This window comes from Callospermophilus lateralis, chromosome 3 (genome assembly GCF_048772815.1).
Source record: "Callospermophilus lateralis isolate mCalLat2 chromosome 3, mCalLat2.hap1, whole genome shotgun sequence".
Taxonomy (NCBI): Eukaryota; Metazoa; Chordata; class Mammalia; order Rodentia; family Sciuridae; genus Callospermophilus; species Callospermophilus lateralis.
The window spans coordinates 100,391,985-100,410,435 of NC_135307.1; the positions used below are offsets into that span (position 1 = coordinate 100,391,985).

Sequence of the window (18,451 nt, forward strand, 5' to 3'; positions counted from 1 at the left end):
TCTGAGGCCCTAGGTTCAATTCCAGTACCACTAAATAAATGAATAAATAATCTCCAATCCTGGTTCAGTAATCTACCTTTTCTGTGCTTAAATCTGAAAGACTAAACACCATTGGAGACAAATCACACAGTTGTACTAACTGGAATCTCTCTGAATTCATGTTCTCTAATCTAGTAGGGCTCTCAACAGAACCCGCTAATCAGTATCTCTAGTAACAAATCTATCTAGAGCCACACTTGTCTTTACGTTCTTTCTTCCAATCTCAGAAAATGAAGTGTTTCTGCCCATCCCAAGTTAATTTGCCAGCATTTTCTAGAACAAAGTAAGCAATCCATCAGAACACAATACTCAACTATGTCCACTTAGCACTGCACTCTCAGGAAGCAAGGAGGACCAATTCATACCCCAAACATAGGGGCTGCCTTTATTAGGGCTAAGTAAATGAAACAAAAGGACTGGAAATGTATTTTCCAAAAAAAATTATTTATTTATTAATTTTTACATGGAAGTGTATTTTTTTTCATGTGTGAAAAATCTATAGCACTGGTGAGAACACAAGCTTCATATTGCCTAGAATCAAATCCCAAATTCTATATATCATTTTAGCCAAGACTCTCAAACTCCCTATTCCTGTTTCCACCTTATAAAATGAGTACAATAATATCCAACTGGTCAGGTCATTATAGGAATTAAGTGAAATAATTTGTGCAATGCTGCTAGTTCTCTTTATTTTTCCTTTCCTTTTTCTGGTATTGGGGATTAAACCCAGGGCCTTGCACATGTTAGGGAAGTGCTCTACCACTGAGATACATCCTCAGCCCCAAAGCTACTAGTTTCTCTATACACATGTTAAATAAGTGCAAAAACAGTTAGTCCTACCCAACTATAATTATGAGGATTTTCCCCTCTAGTACTATGGTATTGAACCCAGGGATATTTCTACCACTAAGATACATCCCTAGCTCTTCTATTTTTTTGTTTGGAGATAGGGCTTGCTAAATTGCCCTAAATGGCCTCCAACTTGTGATCCTCCTGCTTCAGCCTCCTGAGAAACTGGGATTACAGGCGTGCATAGGTTTGTTTTGTTTCTGAGATAGGGTCTCACTAAGTTGCTTGGGCAGGCCTCAAACTTCTGTGTTCAAGTGATCCTTCTGCTTCAGCCTCCCAAGTAACTGAGAATAAAGGCATGTGCCACCAAGCCCTTGTCCTGACGTGAGAATTTAAGGAACTCTCAATATGTCAAAACTTTTGGAAACTATCACAAGCTGTTACCATACTGTGATTATGACAATGGCAGCTTAAAGATAAGAGAATACAATTAAAAAACTATTTTCAAGATTGGTTACAGCTAGGGATAAGGTAGGCAGGAAGACCACAAACTAGGTGAAAACTCAAAGGAGACTTCCATGTAATACAGTTAATATATACTAGAGGGCTGGGCATGACCTCAGTGGTAGAGTGCTTGCCTATATGTGCTGAGACTCTGGGTTCAATCCCTGGGATTACAGGGAATGAGGTGCAGGGAGAAAGGGGGACTTGTGCAAATTTTTTTAATAAAAGATTTTTTTTGTACTATAAAGTTAATGCAACTTTGAAAAAGAGAAACAAAACTGAACAAAATCAGACAATCCCTCCAATCTTAGCCTTGACCTAAATTTCTCCACTTTTAGAGACATTTCAATGACCTTTTATTTCTCCTGCCTCTGAATTTATTCAAACCTTTTCTAATCTAAAGAAGAACAAAACAAACAAACAAAACCTTTCCTTAAGAGTTTCCACTTCATTTATTTCTAGCAGCATTTTGTGGGTCCTTTAAATATTACTAGGTGCTATCCTCAGCCCACTGCTGTAAGTCTATACACTGTTTTGGGATATCCGAAGACTTTTTGTTTTTCAGTAGTACTCTCTAGTATTGAATTTAGGGACTAAGTTACATCCTCAGCCCTTTTTACTTTTTATTTTGAGACAGAGTCTCACTAAGTTGCTGAGGCTGCTCTCAAACTTGTGAACTTCTGTTTCAGTCCCAAGTAGCTGGTATCACAAGTATGTACCACTAACTTTTTTTTTTTAATTGTTTTTGTTTTATGTTTATTTCAGTGCTGAGGATTGAACCCAGGCTCTTGTGCATGCTAAACACATACTCTACCACTGAGCTATATTCACAGCCCATCTTACCTACTCTTACAAATTTACCTACTATTTAAAACGCTGATAACCCACAAATATAATATATCCATAGCGCTGGCCTCTTCCCTGAGTTTCATACTTGTTGCACACTGTCACTGCCTCAGAGACAATCTCAAATTTAACTTATTCAAAATCAAACTTACTAGCATTCCCTTCCATCTAGTTCTTCTTCTAAGTATTCTAAAATTAAGTTGGTGGCATCCCACAATCAAGTTAAAAATGTGGAAGTCACCCACGAGTACTTTTTCTTTCTCACTCCCAACAATCAGTCAAGAATTTCTGAGCTGCTGTATAACTCAATGGTAGAGAGCTTACCTAGCATGCTCAAGACCCTGGGTTCAATTCCCAACATTTAAATTAATAATAATTTCTGACCATTTTACTCAATAAATATTTCTCAAATCACGCTTTCTCTATAATAGAGGCATAATTCAAAGGCTTTGTCTGGGTTTTTGCAACAAAAAAAGTTTTTCTCCACCTAATGGTCTAACATGTAAGAATCTTAGAAGATGAAAAATTGTGCTCTATATGTGTAATATGAATTGTAATGCATTCTGCTGTCATATATGACAAATAAGAATAGAAAAAATATAAAAAGAAATAAAGGCCTTCAACTACAACATTAAAAAAAAGAAGAATCTTACAAGCCTCTATAGCATTCGTCTAGGCTCATTCATCAATCTCCATAGTGTCAAATTTTATGTTTCAGCAAAGAATAAATTTCCTGTAGTTTCATCATATTATTTCTTGTTTCTGTGTTCTTGTTCATTCTGTCACCTCTACCTAAAACAAATGTTTTTCTCTATATTCTTCCTAAAACTTAGTTAGCATTAAAAGGAACTCAAGTACTATTTTCTGTATAAAGCTTTTTCTCAGCTTACCTTCCTGCCTTTAAGGTTAGGTGCCCCTTTTCCATAATTTCATATTCCTTTCCTCATCTAACTTACTGTACTTCCCATTCAGTATTAAAGTATTTGTGTGTCTCTACCTTGCTCTCTTAGTGCAGTTCCATGCTATAGTCTGGCAAGTCACTGGTAACCAATAGATGTTGATTTAATGGTTGAATAAATGGAGAGGAAGGAAAAAAGGAAGAAGAGATAGAAGAGGAAAGATCATATTAATTTTACTGTTCAGAATAAGAAGAACCAACCTATCATACCTCAAGCTTCTAACCTTCAGAAAAATTGCCAAATCCACCTAAATGCAACAAACCACCCCCTGGTGTTGTAACAGAAGAAAAGACCAAGAGAAAATATGAGAAAAGAAAAATATAGATGTTATGTTCCCCCAAAATATGTCTACATCCTAAAATCCTAATTCCCAGAATTCATTAATATGTTATTTAATATGATAAAAAGGACCCTGCAGGTGTGATTAAGTTAAAGATCTTGAGATAGTTTCCTAAGTTATGCAGGTGGAAGGAACTAATGTTGTCTAATGGACCTTACAAAAGAAAAAAAGAAAGCCGAACATAGTGACACATTCCTGTAATCCCAGCAACTTGGGAGTCTAAGGCAGGAGAATCATAAGTCAAAGACAGCCTCAGTAACTAAGTGAGGCCTTAAGCAACTTAGTGAGACTGTTTCTCTAAATAAAAAACAAAAAGTCAAAAAGGGATAAGGATGTGGCTAAGTGGTTAAGTGCCCCTGGGTTCAATTCCGGGTACCAAAAAAAAAAAAAAAAAAAAATCCACAACTGCCTCAAAGTATGAGCTCATATTGCTACCCAGAACACACTAGAATTCACTGTTTTTAATAACTGTATTAAAATACTCATGTACAGAACCAAACATAGAAAATAAATGACAGTTTAGATATAAAATGCAATTTAAAAAATAATTTGGGACTTAATTTTTTATAATTTTTTTAAATTTGATTTTTTTGTGGTATGGGGACAGTACCCAGGAACACTCTACCAGTAAGCTACATTCCCAGCCCTTTGAATTTTGAGACAAATCTCACTAAGTTGAAGAGGCTAACCTCAAATTTGACGTCAGCCTCCTGAGTAGCTGAGATTAAGGTCATGTACCACCGCACCTGGCAATTAAGTACTTTTTAATAAATGGAAATGAATAATAAAAATAATTATTTTAAAAACTGTTTTTAAGGAAGGTATTAGGAAGGACTTATGCTAAATGTAAAAGTGATTTTAAAAGGGATTAATTAATTAATTAATTAATCTTTTTTTTTTTTTTTTTTTGTACTGAGGATTGAATCCAGGGGCACTCAACCACTGAGCCACATCCCCAGCACTTTTTTGTATTTTACTTAAAGACAGGGTCTCACTGAGTTACTGAGGGCCTTGATAAGTTGCTGAGGCTGCCTTCAAACTTGTGATACTCCTGTCTCAGCCTGCTGAGCTGCTGAGATTACAGGTGTGCACCATTACACCCAGCTTTAAAAGGGATGCTAATAAACATCCCAAAAGATGAAATATTTTCATTTATATGACATTTATATTTAAAAATAAGACCCATAGCAGGGAGTGGTGGTGCATGCCTATAATCCCAGAGGCTCGGGAGGCTGAGATAAAAGGATCATGAGTTCAAAGCCAGCCTCAGCAAAAGCAAAGCATTAAGCAATTCAGTGAGATGCTATCTCTAAATAAAATATAAAATATGGCTGTGGATGTAGTTCAGTGGTCAAGTGCCCCTGAGGCCAATCCCCAGTACCAAAAATAAATAAATAAGACCCATATTTGTCATATTATCTGACTTCTTAAGTATGGAGGTCCTGCCTACCTTATTTGCTTATTTGTGTTATCTCTCCCACTAACAAATACTATAAACACAGAGGTCAAAATATCCAGAAAATGTGATTATTACCAATGCCTACATACATTTTACATTGCATGGCCAGATTTTAAACAACTTACTTTCCTTTCTCCTTCAACCATTCTGGGTTCTTTTCGTCTTCTTTTAAGTCGCAAAATTCAGGAATATCAGTATTCATTGCTTTTCGTGCCTCAGCTTGTTTATGTAGCCACTGAAATGAAAAGGAAGTCTTGGAAAGGACACTGTCTATTTTGTGTTGCTATAACAAAACACCTGAGTCTGGGTACTTACAAAGAAAAGAGGTTCATTTTGCTCACAGTTTTGGAGGCTTTTAAGTCTAAGACTGAATGACCCCTACCTGGTCAGGTTCTGGTAAGAGCCTTCTGGCTACATTACAACATGGCGAATGGCATGTAGTGGGCACAAGTGTGAAGGGTGTGGTGAGAGGGAGAGTAAGAGAGAGAGAAAGAGCAGGGTGTGTAGGGGGTAGATCACATAAGGAAGCAGGAGATAGGAAACAGCCAGGCTCTCTGATTTATAATAATCCACTCTTCAAGACTAGCACTAATCATTTCCAAGGATGGTGTACTCATTACCCAGTTACCTTCTGCTAGGCCTCACCACTTAAAGATCTAACATCACTTAATATCTTTACTTTGGGACCAAGTTTCTAGCATATGAACCTTTGGGGGATGTTATAGTTTGGATCTTAAATGTTCCCCAAAGTCATGTTTTAAAAGGCTTGGTTACAGCCAGGCGTGGTGGCATATGCTTGTAATCCTAGAGACGCAAGAGGCTGAGGCAGGAGGATCATAAGTTCAGAGCCAGCCTCAACAACTTAGTGAGGCCCTAAGCAACTTAGTGAGAACCTGTCTCAAAATAAAAAATAAAAAGGGCTGGGGAGGGCTGGGGTTGTGGCTCAGTGGTAGAGTGCTTGCCTAGCGAGTGTGAGGCACTGGGTTCCATCTGTGCTGATGGGTTCGATCCTCAGCACCACATAAAAATAAATGAATAAAATAAAGATATCATGTCCATCTACAACTAAAACACTCACACACACACACACACACACACACACACACACATGTATGTGTGTGTGTGTGTGTGTGTATATATATATATATATATATATATTTTTTTTTTTTTTTTTTTTTTTTTTTTTTTAAAGGGCCAGGCATATGACTCAGTGGATAAGTGCTCTTGGGTTCAATCCCTGGTACCTGCCGCCTAAAATTTTTTTAAAAAAATAAACAAAAAGATTGCAGTACTATTGGGAGGAAGAAGAACCTTTAGGAGGTGGGGCCTAATGGAAGGAAGTTAGGTTATTGAGGGTATGACTTTCAAGGGGATAATGGGATCCCAGTCCCTTTACTCTATCTGTGCTTCCTAGTCAACATGAGGTAAATAGGTCTCCTCCGCCATGTGCTTCCATGTTCTGCCTTACCATAGGATCAAAAGAAACAGGGCCAATCAACAAAGGACTAAAACCTCCAAAACTGTGATCTAAAAATAAATCTTTCCTTCTTATAAGTTGGTTTCCTTTGGTATTTTTTCACAGTGACAGAAAGCTACAGAACATGGGGGACAAACTCTAATCAAACCGTATCATATACAAAGATCTGATTGTTTAATTAACAGTTAACTTTAGATTTTTCATCTTCTTTCAATGGATACAAATATTATTTAGAGACTGAATGCTTGTGTCTCACCCCAAATTCATATGTTGTAGCCCCAACCATCAGCATGATGGTATTTGGAGATGGGACCTTTAAGAGGTAATTAAGTTTAGATAAGATCATGAAGATAGAACCCCATCATGGGCTTAGTCTCTTTATAGGAAGAGAAAAGCCAGAGTGGTGGCAAATGCCTGTAATCCCAGGGGCACTTGGGATGCTGAGGTAAGAGGATTATAAATTCAAGGCCAGCCTTAATGAATTTAGCAAGATCCTGTCTCAAAATTTTAAAAAGGCTGAGGATATAGCTCAGTGGCAGAGCACCCTTGGGTTCAATCTTCAGCAGTACAAAAAAAAAAAAAGTGATCAAAAAGCTCTTCTTCCCCACCATCATGTGAAGGTATATTAAGTAGGTAATCGTGTACAAACTAGGATGAGGACCCACAACAAAAATCTAGCCATGCTTCCTTCCACCCTGATCTTAAAACCATAAGAAAGGAATGTTTGTTGATTAAGTCACTAAATTTGTGATATTTTGATTACAGCAGCCTGAACAGAAAATGCACTAGATGATGATTTTAAACTGTCAGTCTTTATACAAACCCAACCCCAAGTACTGGGGATTCAACTGAGTGTCTTGCATGTGCTAGGAAAGTGAGCTACACCTCCATCCCTTCAACGGGATCTCACTAAGTTGCCCAGGCTGGCCTCCCAAGTAGCTAAGATCTTCAGTTGTTTCCACAGTTGGTTTTTTTTTTTTTTTTTTTGGTACTGGGGATTGAACCCAGAAGTGTTTTACCACTGAACTATATCCCTAGCCCTTTTTGTTTTTTATTTTTGCTAAGTTGCTGAGGCCAACTTTGAACTTGTGATCCTCCTGCCTCAGCCTCCCCAGCTGCTAGGATTATAGTAGGCATGTGCCTAGTCTGTACAACAACTTTTCAGCTGAAAGAGGCATCAGTCTTGCTTTACAGTAAAAAAATACACTTCTTAGTGTTTATGTAATTAAAGATACAATACTTAAAGTCCAGGGCTCAGAAAGTTTAATGATAGTTTTCAAATCTTTTTTTTTTTTTTCTAAAATACATACTGTTCCAAAGTTCACTGATATATTACCGAGGGCTGGGGATATAGCTCGGTGGTAGAGTGCTTGCTATCGTGTACAAAGCTATGAGTTAGATCCCCAGCATCACACACACACACACACACCCCCAAAAAAGAAGAAAATGATGCATCTGATAAAATAAATGATGAGTGCAATAGTTTCTCTATTAGAATAAATAATAATAATACTTATTAAATCAATGTTCTCTTATCAGTATTTGGGAGTCAATAATAAACCTTCAAAATATACTTTCTCATATGAAAACATTCATGAATATAGTCATGAAGTCTTTAGTATAATAAATACTTAAAATACAGAACTAATACAAGTTTTGACAGATGAAATGAAATTAAAGCAATTTAACTGGTATCACTGTAACAAAAGCAAGTGTATCTACCTCCTCTTCTTCTGCTACTTTTGATTCACGGAGTGCAGTTGGGAATACTCGAGGGGTGAAGTTGATTTTAATATTTCCAACAGAGCGAGGTGCAGGAATACAGTCTTCCTTTAACTTCCCCGAAAATATATTTTCTGAATTTCTCCCTTCAAAAGCAAGGGTAGAAATAAATCATTTATTTTTCACTTTCTAGTTAACAAATTGACTTTTATGATGATTACACATCTAAGTTAATCCTGAAATCCTAAACAAATTAACCAAAAATATTTTCTTCAAAAAGAAATATAAAATAACATGGCAGGGGCTGGTGTTGTGGCTCAGTGGTAAAGCACTTGCCTAGCACGTGTGAGGCCCTGGGTTCAATTCTCAGCACCACATATAAATAAATGAATAAAATGAAGGTCCATCAACAACTAAAAAATTATTTTAAAAAATAACATGACAGCTAATCTATTCTTTAATCAATAACTCCATTACTCTTCTAGGATTCTCTTTATTGAACCACAATGTTCAATTTACATCATCTCTAAGAAAGGGCACTTAGACAACTCTACATCAACTCTAGAGGAAGCACCTATGCAAAGCCATCATTGTCAATATTACCTTAACTTTCTTACACTCTATGACAATATCTCCTACACATTTCCTTGTAAGAGTGTAAGTTTTTCATCCATCAGAGAGAGGAAATGAGAAAAAGCAAAGAATACTAATGAAAAGCTAAACATTTTTATAAAGGTGATGTGCTGTAATGACTGTTAAGTTCATGTAAGAGAAATTGGAATATAACCTATTTGAATAAAGAAAAGAAAAGGTAGCTTAAAAACAACAGCAACAACAATAAAAAGCGAACTATCAATAAAGGACCAAAAATATGATACATAGGCTTAAAGGCAAATATTAAAACTGGTGAAAAAAAAAGATTTGCAAGAAATAGGATAGGGCCAGGTAGAATGTCACATGCCTGTAACGGTAGCGATTCAGGAGTCTGAGACTATAACAAATTTGAGGCTGGCCTCAGCAACCTAGCAAGACCCTGTCTCAAAATAAAACATAAAAAGGACTGGGGATGTGGCTCAGTGGTAGAGTGCCCCTAGGTGTTTCTCTCTCTCTCTCTCTCTCTCTCTCTCTCTCACACACACACACACACACACACACACACACAAATGGGAGTAATATCCTTGATGGAAAATAAATATAAACAAAGAAAAAAAGAGGAAAAAAAATTACTATTTAAAAAAACTTGAAAAAGGCCAGGTATAATCCCAGCTATTTGGGAGACTGAGGTAGAAGAATCACTTGAGCCCACAAGTTCCAGGCCAGCCTGGGCAACACAAAGAGATCCATCCCATAAATAAATAATTAAATAAAAAATTAGAAAAGACATTTCAAAGGAGGGGTGCAGGGAAGAGAAAAGGCCTCTTGGACCTAGGAATGCCAGCCAGATGATGTGGAGACAGAAGTGAACATATCAGTCTGGACCTTGGTTCCTGTGGGTACAGAGTCATCTATCAGACCGAGATTGATCACTATAGCAAAAGAAAGTGTCACATTACAAATAACTTAATTTTTTGGACCTCTTTATTATAATGGTTAGCTTGAACCTACCTGATGTCTAAGAATAGATATAATTAAATAAGAAAAATTTTATGGAAACAAATTTGAAAAGATGAAATGACCAATTTAGAAAACAAGTTACCAAAACTTGAAAAAAATAGAAAATCTGAAAAACCCATAACTATTATAAAATAAACTAGTTGTGAACTATTATAAAACTAAACATAACCAGCTGTGATGGCACACACCTGCAATCCCAGCTGCTAGGGAGGTTGAGGTAGGAAGACTGTAAGTTAACTGTAAGCCTAGACAACTTATTGAGATCCTGTCTCAAAATAAAAAATAAAAAGGGGTGAGGATATAGCTCAGTGGTAGAGTCCCCTGGATTCAATAAATAAATAAATAACCCAGTCTGTGGCATTCTCTGATACCATCTCAAAACAAAAAGACTAGCTTGACCCTTTCAACCTAAAAACTCATTTATTTTAATTCTCAGAGTTTAAGAAAACACTTTTAATGATTTCCTCTCCTATTTTTTCTTTCCCTTTTCCTAATATTTCTATTATTTGATAATGGATGTCTTAGATGATTTTCTAATTGTTTTATTTTTTCTATTTTAAATCTCTTTGTCACTCTGTTCTACTTTCTGAAAAATTTTCCAAATCTTTTGCTTCCTCAGTATTCTTTATTTTAGCATCATAGCCTACTGTTCAGTACTAGGGATTGAACCAGGGTCTTGCACATGCTAGGCAAGCACTCTATTACAAGCTACATCCCTGGCCTGTTCTTTTTAAATTTCAAGACAGTTTCACTAAGTCGCCCAGGTGTGCCTCGAACTTGGTGATCCTCCTGCCTCACCCATCCAAGAGTAGTTGGAATTTCAGGCATGTGCTAATGTACCAGGCTGTACTCTGCTCTTTTGAACTGTATATTCATTCTTTCATTAGTTCCACCCTGTCTTTATTACTGTAGCTTGATGCTAAGTCTTCAAATCAGGTAGTTTAATCCACCCCCCTTTTTTTCATTTCTTTCACTAGGTCACTTGCATTACAAGTTGATTTTAAAATTAAAATTTTAAAATCAACTTGTAAATTTCTAAGGGATTTTTTTTGGGGGGCGGGATACCAGGGATTGAATTACTCAGGGGCACTCTACCACTAAGCCACATCCCTAGCCTTATTTTGTATTTTATTAGTAATTCTTCTACATTCTGTAATAGCACCTCGCTAAGCTAAATTGCTGAGGCTGCCTTTGAACCTGTTATCCTCATGCCTGAGCTTCCCAAGCCACTGGGATTCTAGGTTTGAATGTCCACACCCAACTTCACCTAAATTTTATGTTTTTTATTTCTTCTTCTTGTCTTAATACAATGGGAAAGACTTCAAGTATAATGTTAAATAGAAATAGTGAAAATGGACATCTTTGCTTTGTTCTTGGATTTATAGGGCAAAGTATTCAATAATTCAACAGTAAATATGACGTTTGCTTGGAAAATATGAAGTTTGTTGAGAAATTTTTCATAAATGAGTGTTGGATTTTGTCAAATGTCTTTCTGTCATATTTAAATGATCACATTTTTTCCTTTATTCTATTAATGTGATGAATTACTCTGAATGATTTTCAAATGGTAAGCCAACTTTGCAGTCCTAAATAAATTCTATTTTCTATTATCGGACTCAATTTGCTACTGTATTGTTGCAGATGTTTGCATTTATATTCATAAGGCACATAGGTTTACAGTTTTCTTTTTCTGTAATGTCTCTGTTAGAATTTGATTTTAGAATTATATTGGCCTCAAAAGGGCGGGGGGAGAGTTGAAAAGTGTTCCTCTATCCTTTATTTTATGAAAGAGTTTTATGTAAAATTGGTATTATTTTATCTTCTTTCTGAATTCTTTTTCGTTTTTCAGACATTCTTTAAATGTCTGTTAGAATCCATTTTTAAAAATTTTCTTTTAAAGTTTTTTAGTTGTTTATAGACCTTTATTTTATTTATTTGTATGTGGTGCTGAAAGCCAAACCCAGTGCCTCACACATGCCAGTCAAGTGCACTACTGCTGAGCCACAGCCCAGCCCAAATCCATTATTGATACCACTGGGTCTGGAGTTTTTTTTCCCAGAATTTTTTTTCCCATGCTGGGGAGAATCAAACTCAGGTCTTCAAACAGGCTAGGCAAATGTTATACCACTAAACTACAATGCCCCTGTGGAAAGATTTATAACAGCCAGTTCAGTTACTGTGTCTTTTCAAATTTGCTCTTTTATCTGTCCAATTAGGGTACACTTTATTTTTCAATAAATTAGTACATTTCATTTCAGTTGCCCAATTTGTTAACATAAACATTCTCACAGGATTCTATGACTAAAATGATTATTAAGTGACTAATAGGTACATACTATAGGGATACAGAGGACAAAAGGATGATTCACATTCTGGGAAGGACAGAGCCGGATGGCACAAGATGTTATTCCACTACTCAGAACAGTGAACAATTTAAAACTTTAAAATTTATCATAGGTATGTAAAGCATAGTATATATAGGGTTCATATAGGGTTCATTACTATCCTCAATTTCAGGAATCCATTGGGGATCCTGGAACATATCCCTCAAGGATAAAGAGAGATTTCTATAAATCTACAATAAAGTTCAATATTCTAAAATCAGATAAAGTCACATTTAGCTTTCAATAAGCAATTATAATCTTTTTACCTATCTTTGAATGCATCAGGATCAAAGGCCAGAAGCAGACCTTATTATATGCTGAAGACTAAGTTTGCTTATAGTACTCACTTTCCTCAGTCATGTTAGGAAAGAGTCTTTTAATGAAATTCCTAGTTCCTCATATTTAAAGGAATAAATGAATACTCCTTATACTGCTTGGCCAGTCCAATTCTTTTGAGACCTAAATTAAGAACATTTTCAACAGCATCTGCATCTTTTTTTTTTTTTAAGGCACATAAGCAAAGAAGACACAGAATCCTTAGTCATTTTATTAGAAAAGCTCACTACTCCTTATAAAAAGAAATATATTTCTTATATATTAACATTTCATTTTAATCTTCATATTAAAGTGCTTATTCTCGATATACAAAACAATGACCTAATACTGTGAACAGGTTAACCAAAATAATAATAATTATCATAATAAAATAGCATCATATATACTTTACCAACAGTACTCACTTTTCCAAAAAATATTAATCATGTACCTTTTGTGGCAAGATTTTTAGATGTTGAATTTTTAATGAGATTTTTATGTCTTAATTTTTTTCTTTCTTCGTCAATTTGCTTTTCTTGTTGACGTAATTTCTCTTCTTTCTGAATTCTTTTTCGTTCTTCAGCTTTTCTTTGACACTCTTTCCAGGCTTCCAATTCTTTAGTTGCTTTTATTCGTTCATTTTCTTTCATATCTTCTATCTTCTTCCTCTCTTCTTCTTCAATCTGTAAAAATTACAATTACCAAATCCTTTAAAACACATAAAAAGTAACATTTCTTTAAATAAACTGATTATAATAGTTAATTATTCTTACCTCTACATTTTTGCCATTGCATCTATAGCAATAATAGTGAATAAAGAATAAAAATGGAAAAGACAAATGATTTAGTAGAATGCCCATTGATTTGTGGGTCATGGACACATGTTTTAGTCCTGGATCTAACACTATTCTGATCTGGGGCAATCACTTCCTCTCACCTCAGGTTACTCATATAAAAAATGATTATTCTAAAAGTTAAATCATTTTCCCCAAAACCTACATATACCTACTGAAACATATACACAAATATTTGCCTTTCTACTTCTCCAAGTCTTACCTCATCATAGGACTGAAGTTGTGCCCACCCTCACCTAAGAAAAGAGGGCAGAAAAGGGAAGGAAATAGGAAGGATAAACTAGAGAGTTTGTTTTTGGTGGATGGAAATGTTTGAAATCTTTATCCTGCTGCTAATTATGTTTACACTGTAGTTGTTTAACACTTTCACATGAAAAGCTGAACACTGGATGAATTTGAAAGCAGTATCTTGTATAGCAATGTGGCAACATTTTTCACTTCTAAAAATGTCTTCACATGGACAAGAACAAATGTTAAATAGAGTAAATAGTTGGTGTATATAACTATCTGACTTTAATATGGTAAAGAAAATGTCTCACCTCCATCCTTTAGAGAAGTGCTTTTTTCATTGATCAAAATGTCCTGTTACCCAATACAGTAGTCATCAGCCACACATGGACAATCAAACACTTTGTGGCTACTGTGACTGAGGAACTGAATTTTCAATTTTACTTTCGTGTGTGTGTGTGTGTGTGTGTGTGTGTGTGTGTGTGTGTTTTAAATATATAATGTATATTTGTAGTACTGTGGATTGAACCCAGGGGGCCTTTACCACTAGATTACATCTCTAGCCCTTTTTTGTTCTGAGATAGTGTGAGGATGGCCTTAGGCCTGAGCCTAAGCAACTACATTTTTAAAAACTCCAGTTTGAAACCTGCAAGTCTCACCAGGCACACCTAAGGAGCCCTCCAGTATGGCCCTCAGGCACAAACAAGTCACTCCCCCACACCTCCATAAACTCAGAGTAAAGCTTCTGGCAGGCTGTCTTCACAGGATAAGGGGGAAAGGTGAAAAGATCAGGTGTTTTAACACCAGACCAGATGTTTTAACTCCAGGGTAAATAATGTCACTGAGAAATCCAGTGGTAGCTGATAAGGATTGAAAGGGGGGGGGGGTTAAAAGCCCCCAAATTGAGTGTAAGTAATAGAGCAAATGAACAGATATTCAGCCAGCCGATACTGATGCACACAAGCTGGAGAGCCTGATGAGGACCTTGTCATCCAATCACTTGTCATCCTTTGCCTGATCCTCTGCGTGGTTCTCACCACTCTCAAACTCTATAGCCACATCTTGACCCTAGTGAGAGGTGCAACTTCTCCCTATGACCCTCTCCTCAACCGGCCTGCAGGTCCACCGTGGGAGAAGCCTGCCTTGGTTCCTGACCTGATCACCGAGGTCAGAGTGAGTGTGCATCTGCTTGACTTAAAGCCTAAGGCTTCTTTCGATCTGACACTTGAGATAAACATGCAGAGGGAATGTCTGTCATGACCCTGTCACGATTAAGTGTGTTTGTAGTACTTAGAATTAATCTAGAATTGTTTGCTGTGAATTGATTATGTCCAATTGCAGTGCCTCACATTAAGGATTGTTGTTTTTCTTGATTAAGAACCTATAGAGTGGGCTGGTGTTGTGGCTCAGCGGTAGAGTGCTTGCCTACCATGTGCGAGGCCCTGGGTTCGATCCTCAGCACCACAGAAAAATAAATAAATAAAATAAAGGTATTGTGTCTAACTACACAAAATAATTAATATTTAAAAAAAGAGAACCTATAGAGTGAAATTGTATTGAGTGATTTGAGTGAATAAAGCACTGAAAAGGGCAGAAGCACATGGACATTCTTTATGTCTCCCCCTTGACTGCATAAGTCACACCTTTTGCCCATCACAACAGATGGGGACTCACAAAGTTGCTGAGATTGGTCTCAAACAAGTGATCCCCTGACTCAGCATCCTGAGTTGCTGGAATTATAGGTATAAGTATATATTGCTGGTTATATCAGCAATGAGGACCTGGACTGACATTCCATCACTTGCTGGTTATATCAGTAATATATATTTAAAGTAATTTACATTTAAATAGTACATCTAGAGTGGTTCTAGGATATGGACATGGTGGATGAAGGCTCCTAAAGATTGTATTGCTTTAGGATACAAATATTATAAGTAAGAAATCTTCACTGAAAGGTGGTCAATAATATCTATTAGACTTAATACTGTCTTCTAGACAGTATTAATACTGTTTTCCTACTGAACTATGAGACAGTAACTTTAAAGTAAATTTCATAGCATAATGAAGGAGTCCTAATTCTGTTGCTATGATTTGGATCTGGTTTGCTCCCCAACATTCACATGTTAGAGGCTTTATCCTCAGAGTGGTGATGTGGGAAGTGGTAAGGTGGGACCTTTAAGAACTATGGCCTAGAGGGAGATCCTTAGGTCACTAGGGGCACTGTCCTCAGAGGGGATTAAGATAATTCTTAAGAGCCCCTTTAGTTGGTTCTAAAGAGAGCATGTTGTTATAAAAACTGCCTGACTCCTGAATCCCTCTCTGGCTTCCTATTTTGGGATGTGATCTCTTGCTCACAAATGCTCTTGTCATGATGTTATCCACCAGAGGCTGAGCAGATGGGGCTTCCTGATCTTAGACTTTCCGTCTCTAAAACTGTGAGCTAAATAAACCTCTTTTCTTTATAAAGTTACCCATCTTTAGTTGTTTTCTTACAGTAATGAGAAACAGACAAAATATATCCATATCCATGTAAGGCTTGAACTAAGCATAGAAAATAATAATTACTACATATTCCAAGTTCAGAGAGTTGCCAATGAACTTCCAACAAGATAGGTGAGGAAGAATCCATACATAGCAATGAACCAGTATTTATAAACCTGGCAAAGGGGATAATGAACAGTCATTATTAGAGAGGAAGTCACAATCTAAAAGGACAAGATGATGATTTCACCCAATTTAATAATGTTTGTTTTTTATTCTCTCTGCCCCACAACAAGGAAAAAGAAAAAGTATATAAAGAGTTAGACATCCTTACCCCTCATAATCAATATTGGCAGAGTGATTTTTTTAAAATTTTTAATTTCAGCTTAAAACAACACATCTTTATTATCTCATGGTTTGGGTGGATCTGGAATTGGGATCAGCTTATTTGGATCTCTACTTCAAGGTCTCTTAAGGGGCTGCAATCAAGGTGTCCGCCAGAGCTGAAATCTGATGTGAAGGCTCAGTGAGGAAAGATCTGCTTCCAAGCTCATATATGGTTGTTGGCCGGATACAGCACCCTGCAGGCTGTTGGACTAAAGGCCGCCACTCTTTGCTGGCTGTTAGCCAGAAGTAAACTTCAGTTCCTAGCCATGAGGGCCTTTCCACAGGGCAGCTCACAATATTGCCTTTTGCTTCGTCAAAGGCAGCAAGGATAGCTCTGCAATTCAGACTTTTGTTTCAGACTTCAATCTTTATTTCCCCCACATTCAGTTAGTCACTATGCACACAGATCCTAACACTAATGTGACTGTCAAGTCTGTCTTCTCCTCTCCATTCTAAGTCCTTAGATTCAGAACTCATCTTCGATCTACTGGCTATTCTAAGGAGTCTCTCTGGCTTGGTACTGTAGCCACAGAGATTCCATAACCAGCTCTCCAGAAGTAGGGAAAGCACTGATTTGCAGCATCTGCTTATTTCCGTGGGGCAAATACCTGACCCTGGCTCATTTCAAGCTACTGTCACTGGGAACAGTGTTGGGAAGAGATGCTCAGTAGCTCATCATTATATAGTGTTTCCACTCTCCAGATACAGTAGATTTTTAAAAACTTCTCAGAAACTTAGATAATAGCAAAATGTAGTAAGTTAATTAGGAAATTATAAGCCTTTAAAATGTTTAATTTTAGTATGATTTAGTATTTAAAAGTGGCTATAGTTAACAACCTACTCAGAAAATTCCTAGCTCCACACCACTGCCCTGGCCCTTGTCTTTACATTCAAGATGCTCTCCCAAAGCACAGTAGACATTTCAACACAAACAATACCATGTATCACTGTCCCTGCTCTTGCTGGTAGTTTTTCATGATACAAAATCTTTTATGTACATAAGACCCCTCATCCTCTACCAAACCTAGGGCTCCAATTGTATTTGGGGTGGAAATTAAATATGAATGATGACAATAACCAAGCCTAACACTGCGCTAAGCACTCAATATTACATGCATTATATTGTTTAATCTTTGCAACAATTATATGAGCTAGCTACTTTTATTTTCCCCATTTTGCAAATGAGGAAAGTGAAGAGTGTTTAAGTGACATGTAAAAGTTTATGTGGAGGGCTAGGGTTGTAGCTCAGTGGTAGAGCATTTGCCTAGCATGTGTGAGGTACTGGGTTTGTCCTCGGCACCACATAAAAATAAAAAAATAAAATAAATAAATAAAATATTGTATCCACCTACAACTAAAAACATACTTAAAAAAATATGTGGAGAATACATAATAGAAATGGTCCAATAATAAAAGCCAGACTCTTGGGGCTGGAATTGTGGCTCAGCAGTAGAGCGCCCGACTAGCACAGGTGGGACCTGGGTTCGATTCTCAGCACCACATAAAAGTAAAGGCATTGTATTGTGTCCATTTACATCTAAAAAATAAATGTAAAAAAAAAAAAAAACAAAACAAAAAACCAAACCCAGACTCAGGATTACAATAGTCTCATCAATAATTTAACACTCCCTACATGTACTATGTTCTTCTTATATTCTTCCCATTGCATGTTTTATTCTCTATCTAGTATGGCACATGACTAGTGACCCCGCAGCACCTTCACTTTACTCTCACCTACTCAAGAAGCTGCTATTCTAAGTACCTTGTTCAATGGCACTTAGAATTAGGTGCTGCAGCTACTTTCTAAACTGGGAGGTAAGAGAAATTGAAAGACTCAAGAGCATACAGCCACCCCTGGGTGACACCAGTAACACCAGAAGCAGGACTGACATGAGGCAGTAAGCATTTATCGGTAAAAATAAAACAAAAACCTAATTTTCTCCAAGTTCCAAGGCATGAAGAAAATAGCTAAGGTGTCTTAGGGTTGAAAACAGTCAAAATATATTCCTATTAAAATGGAATGAAGTCTAGCTAACTATTCCTTGTTTGTTTT

General features: G+C 36.6%; 1 protein-coding gene across 3 annotated transcripts in view; it reads right to left on the reverse strand.

The window, feature by feature from the left end:
* The window catches only part of Dnaaf4 (dynein axonemal assembly factor 4), a 45,163-nt gene that overhangs the window by 13,165 nt on the left and 13,547 nt on the right, over nt 1-18,451 (reverse strand). For all 3 annotated transcript variants that reach the window (XM_076848598.2, XM_076848596.2, XM_076848597.2), the window contains exons 4-6: nt 12,900-13,131; nt 8,136-8,281; nt 5,062-5,171 (exon numbers count right to left, since the gene is read on the reverse strand). In XM_076848598.2, coding sequence (XP_076704713.1) covers nt 5,062-5,171; nt 8,136-8,281; nt 12,900-13,131 — 488 coding nt within the window. The remainder of the gene's footprint in view (nt 1-5,061; nt 5,172-8,135; nt 8,282-12,899; nt 13,132-18,451) is intronic.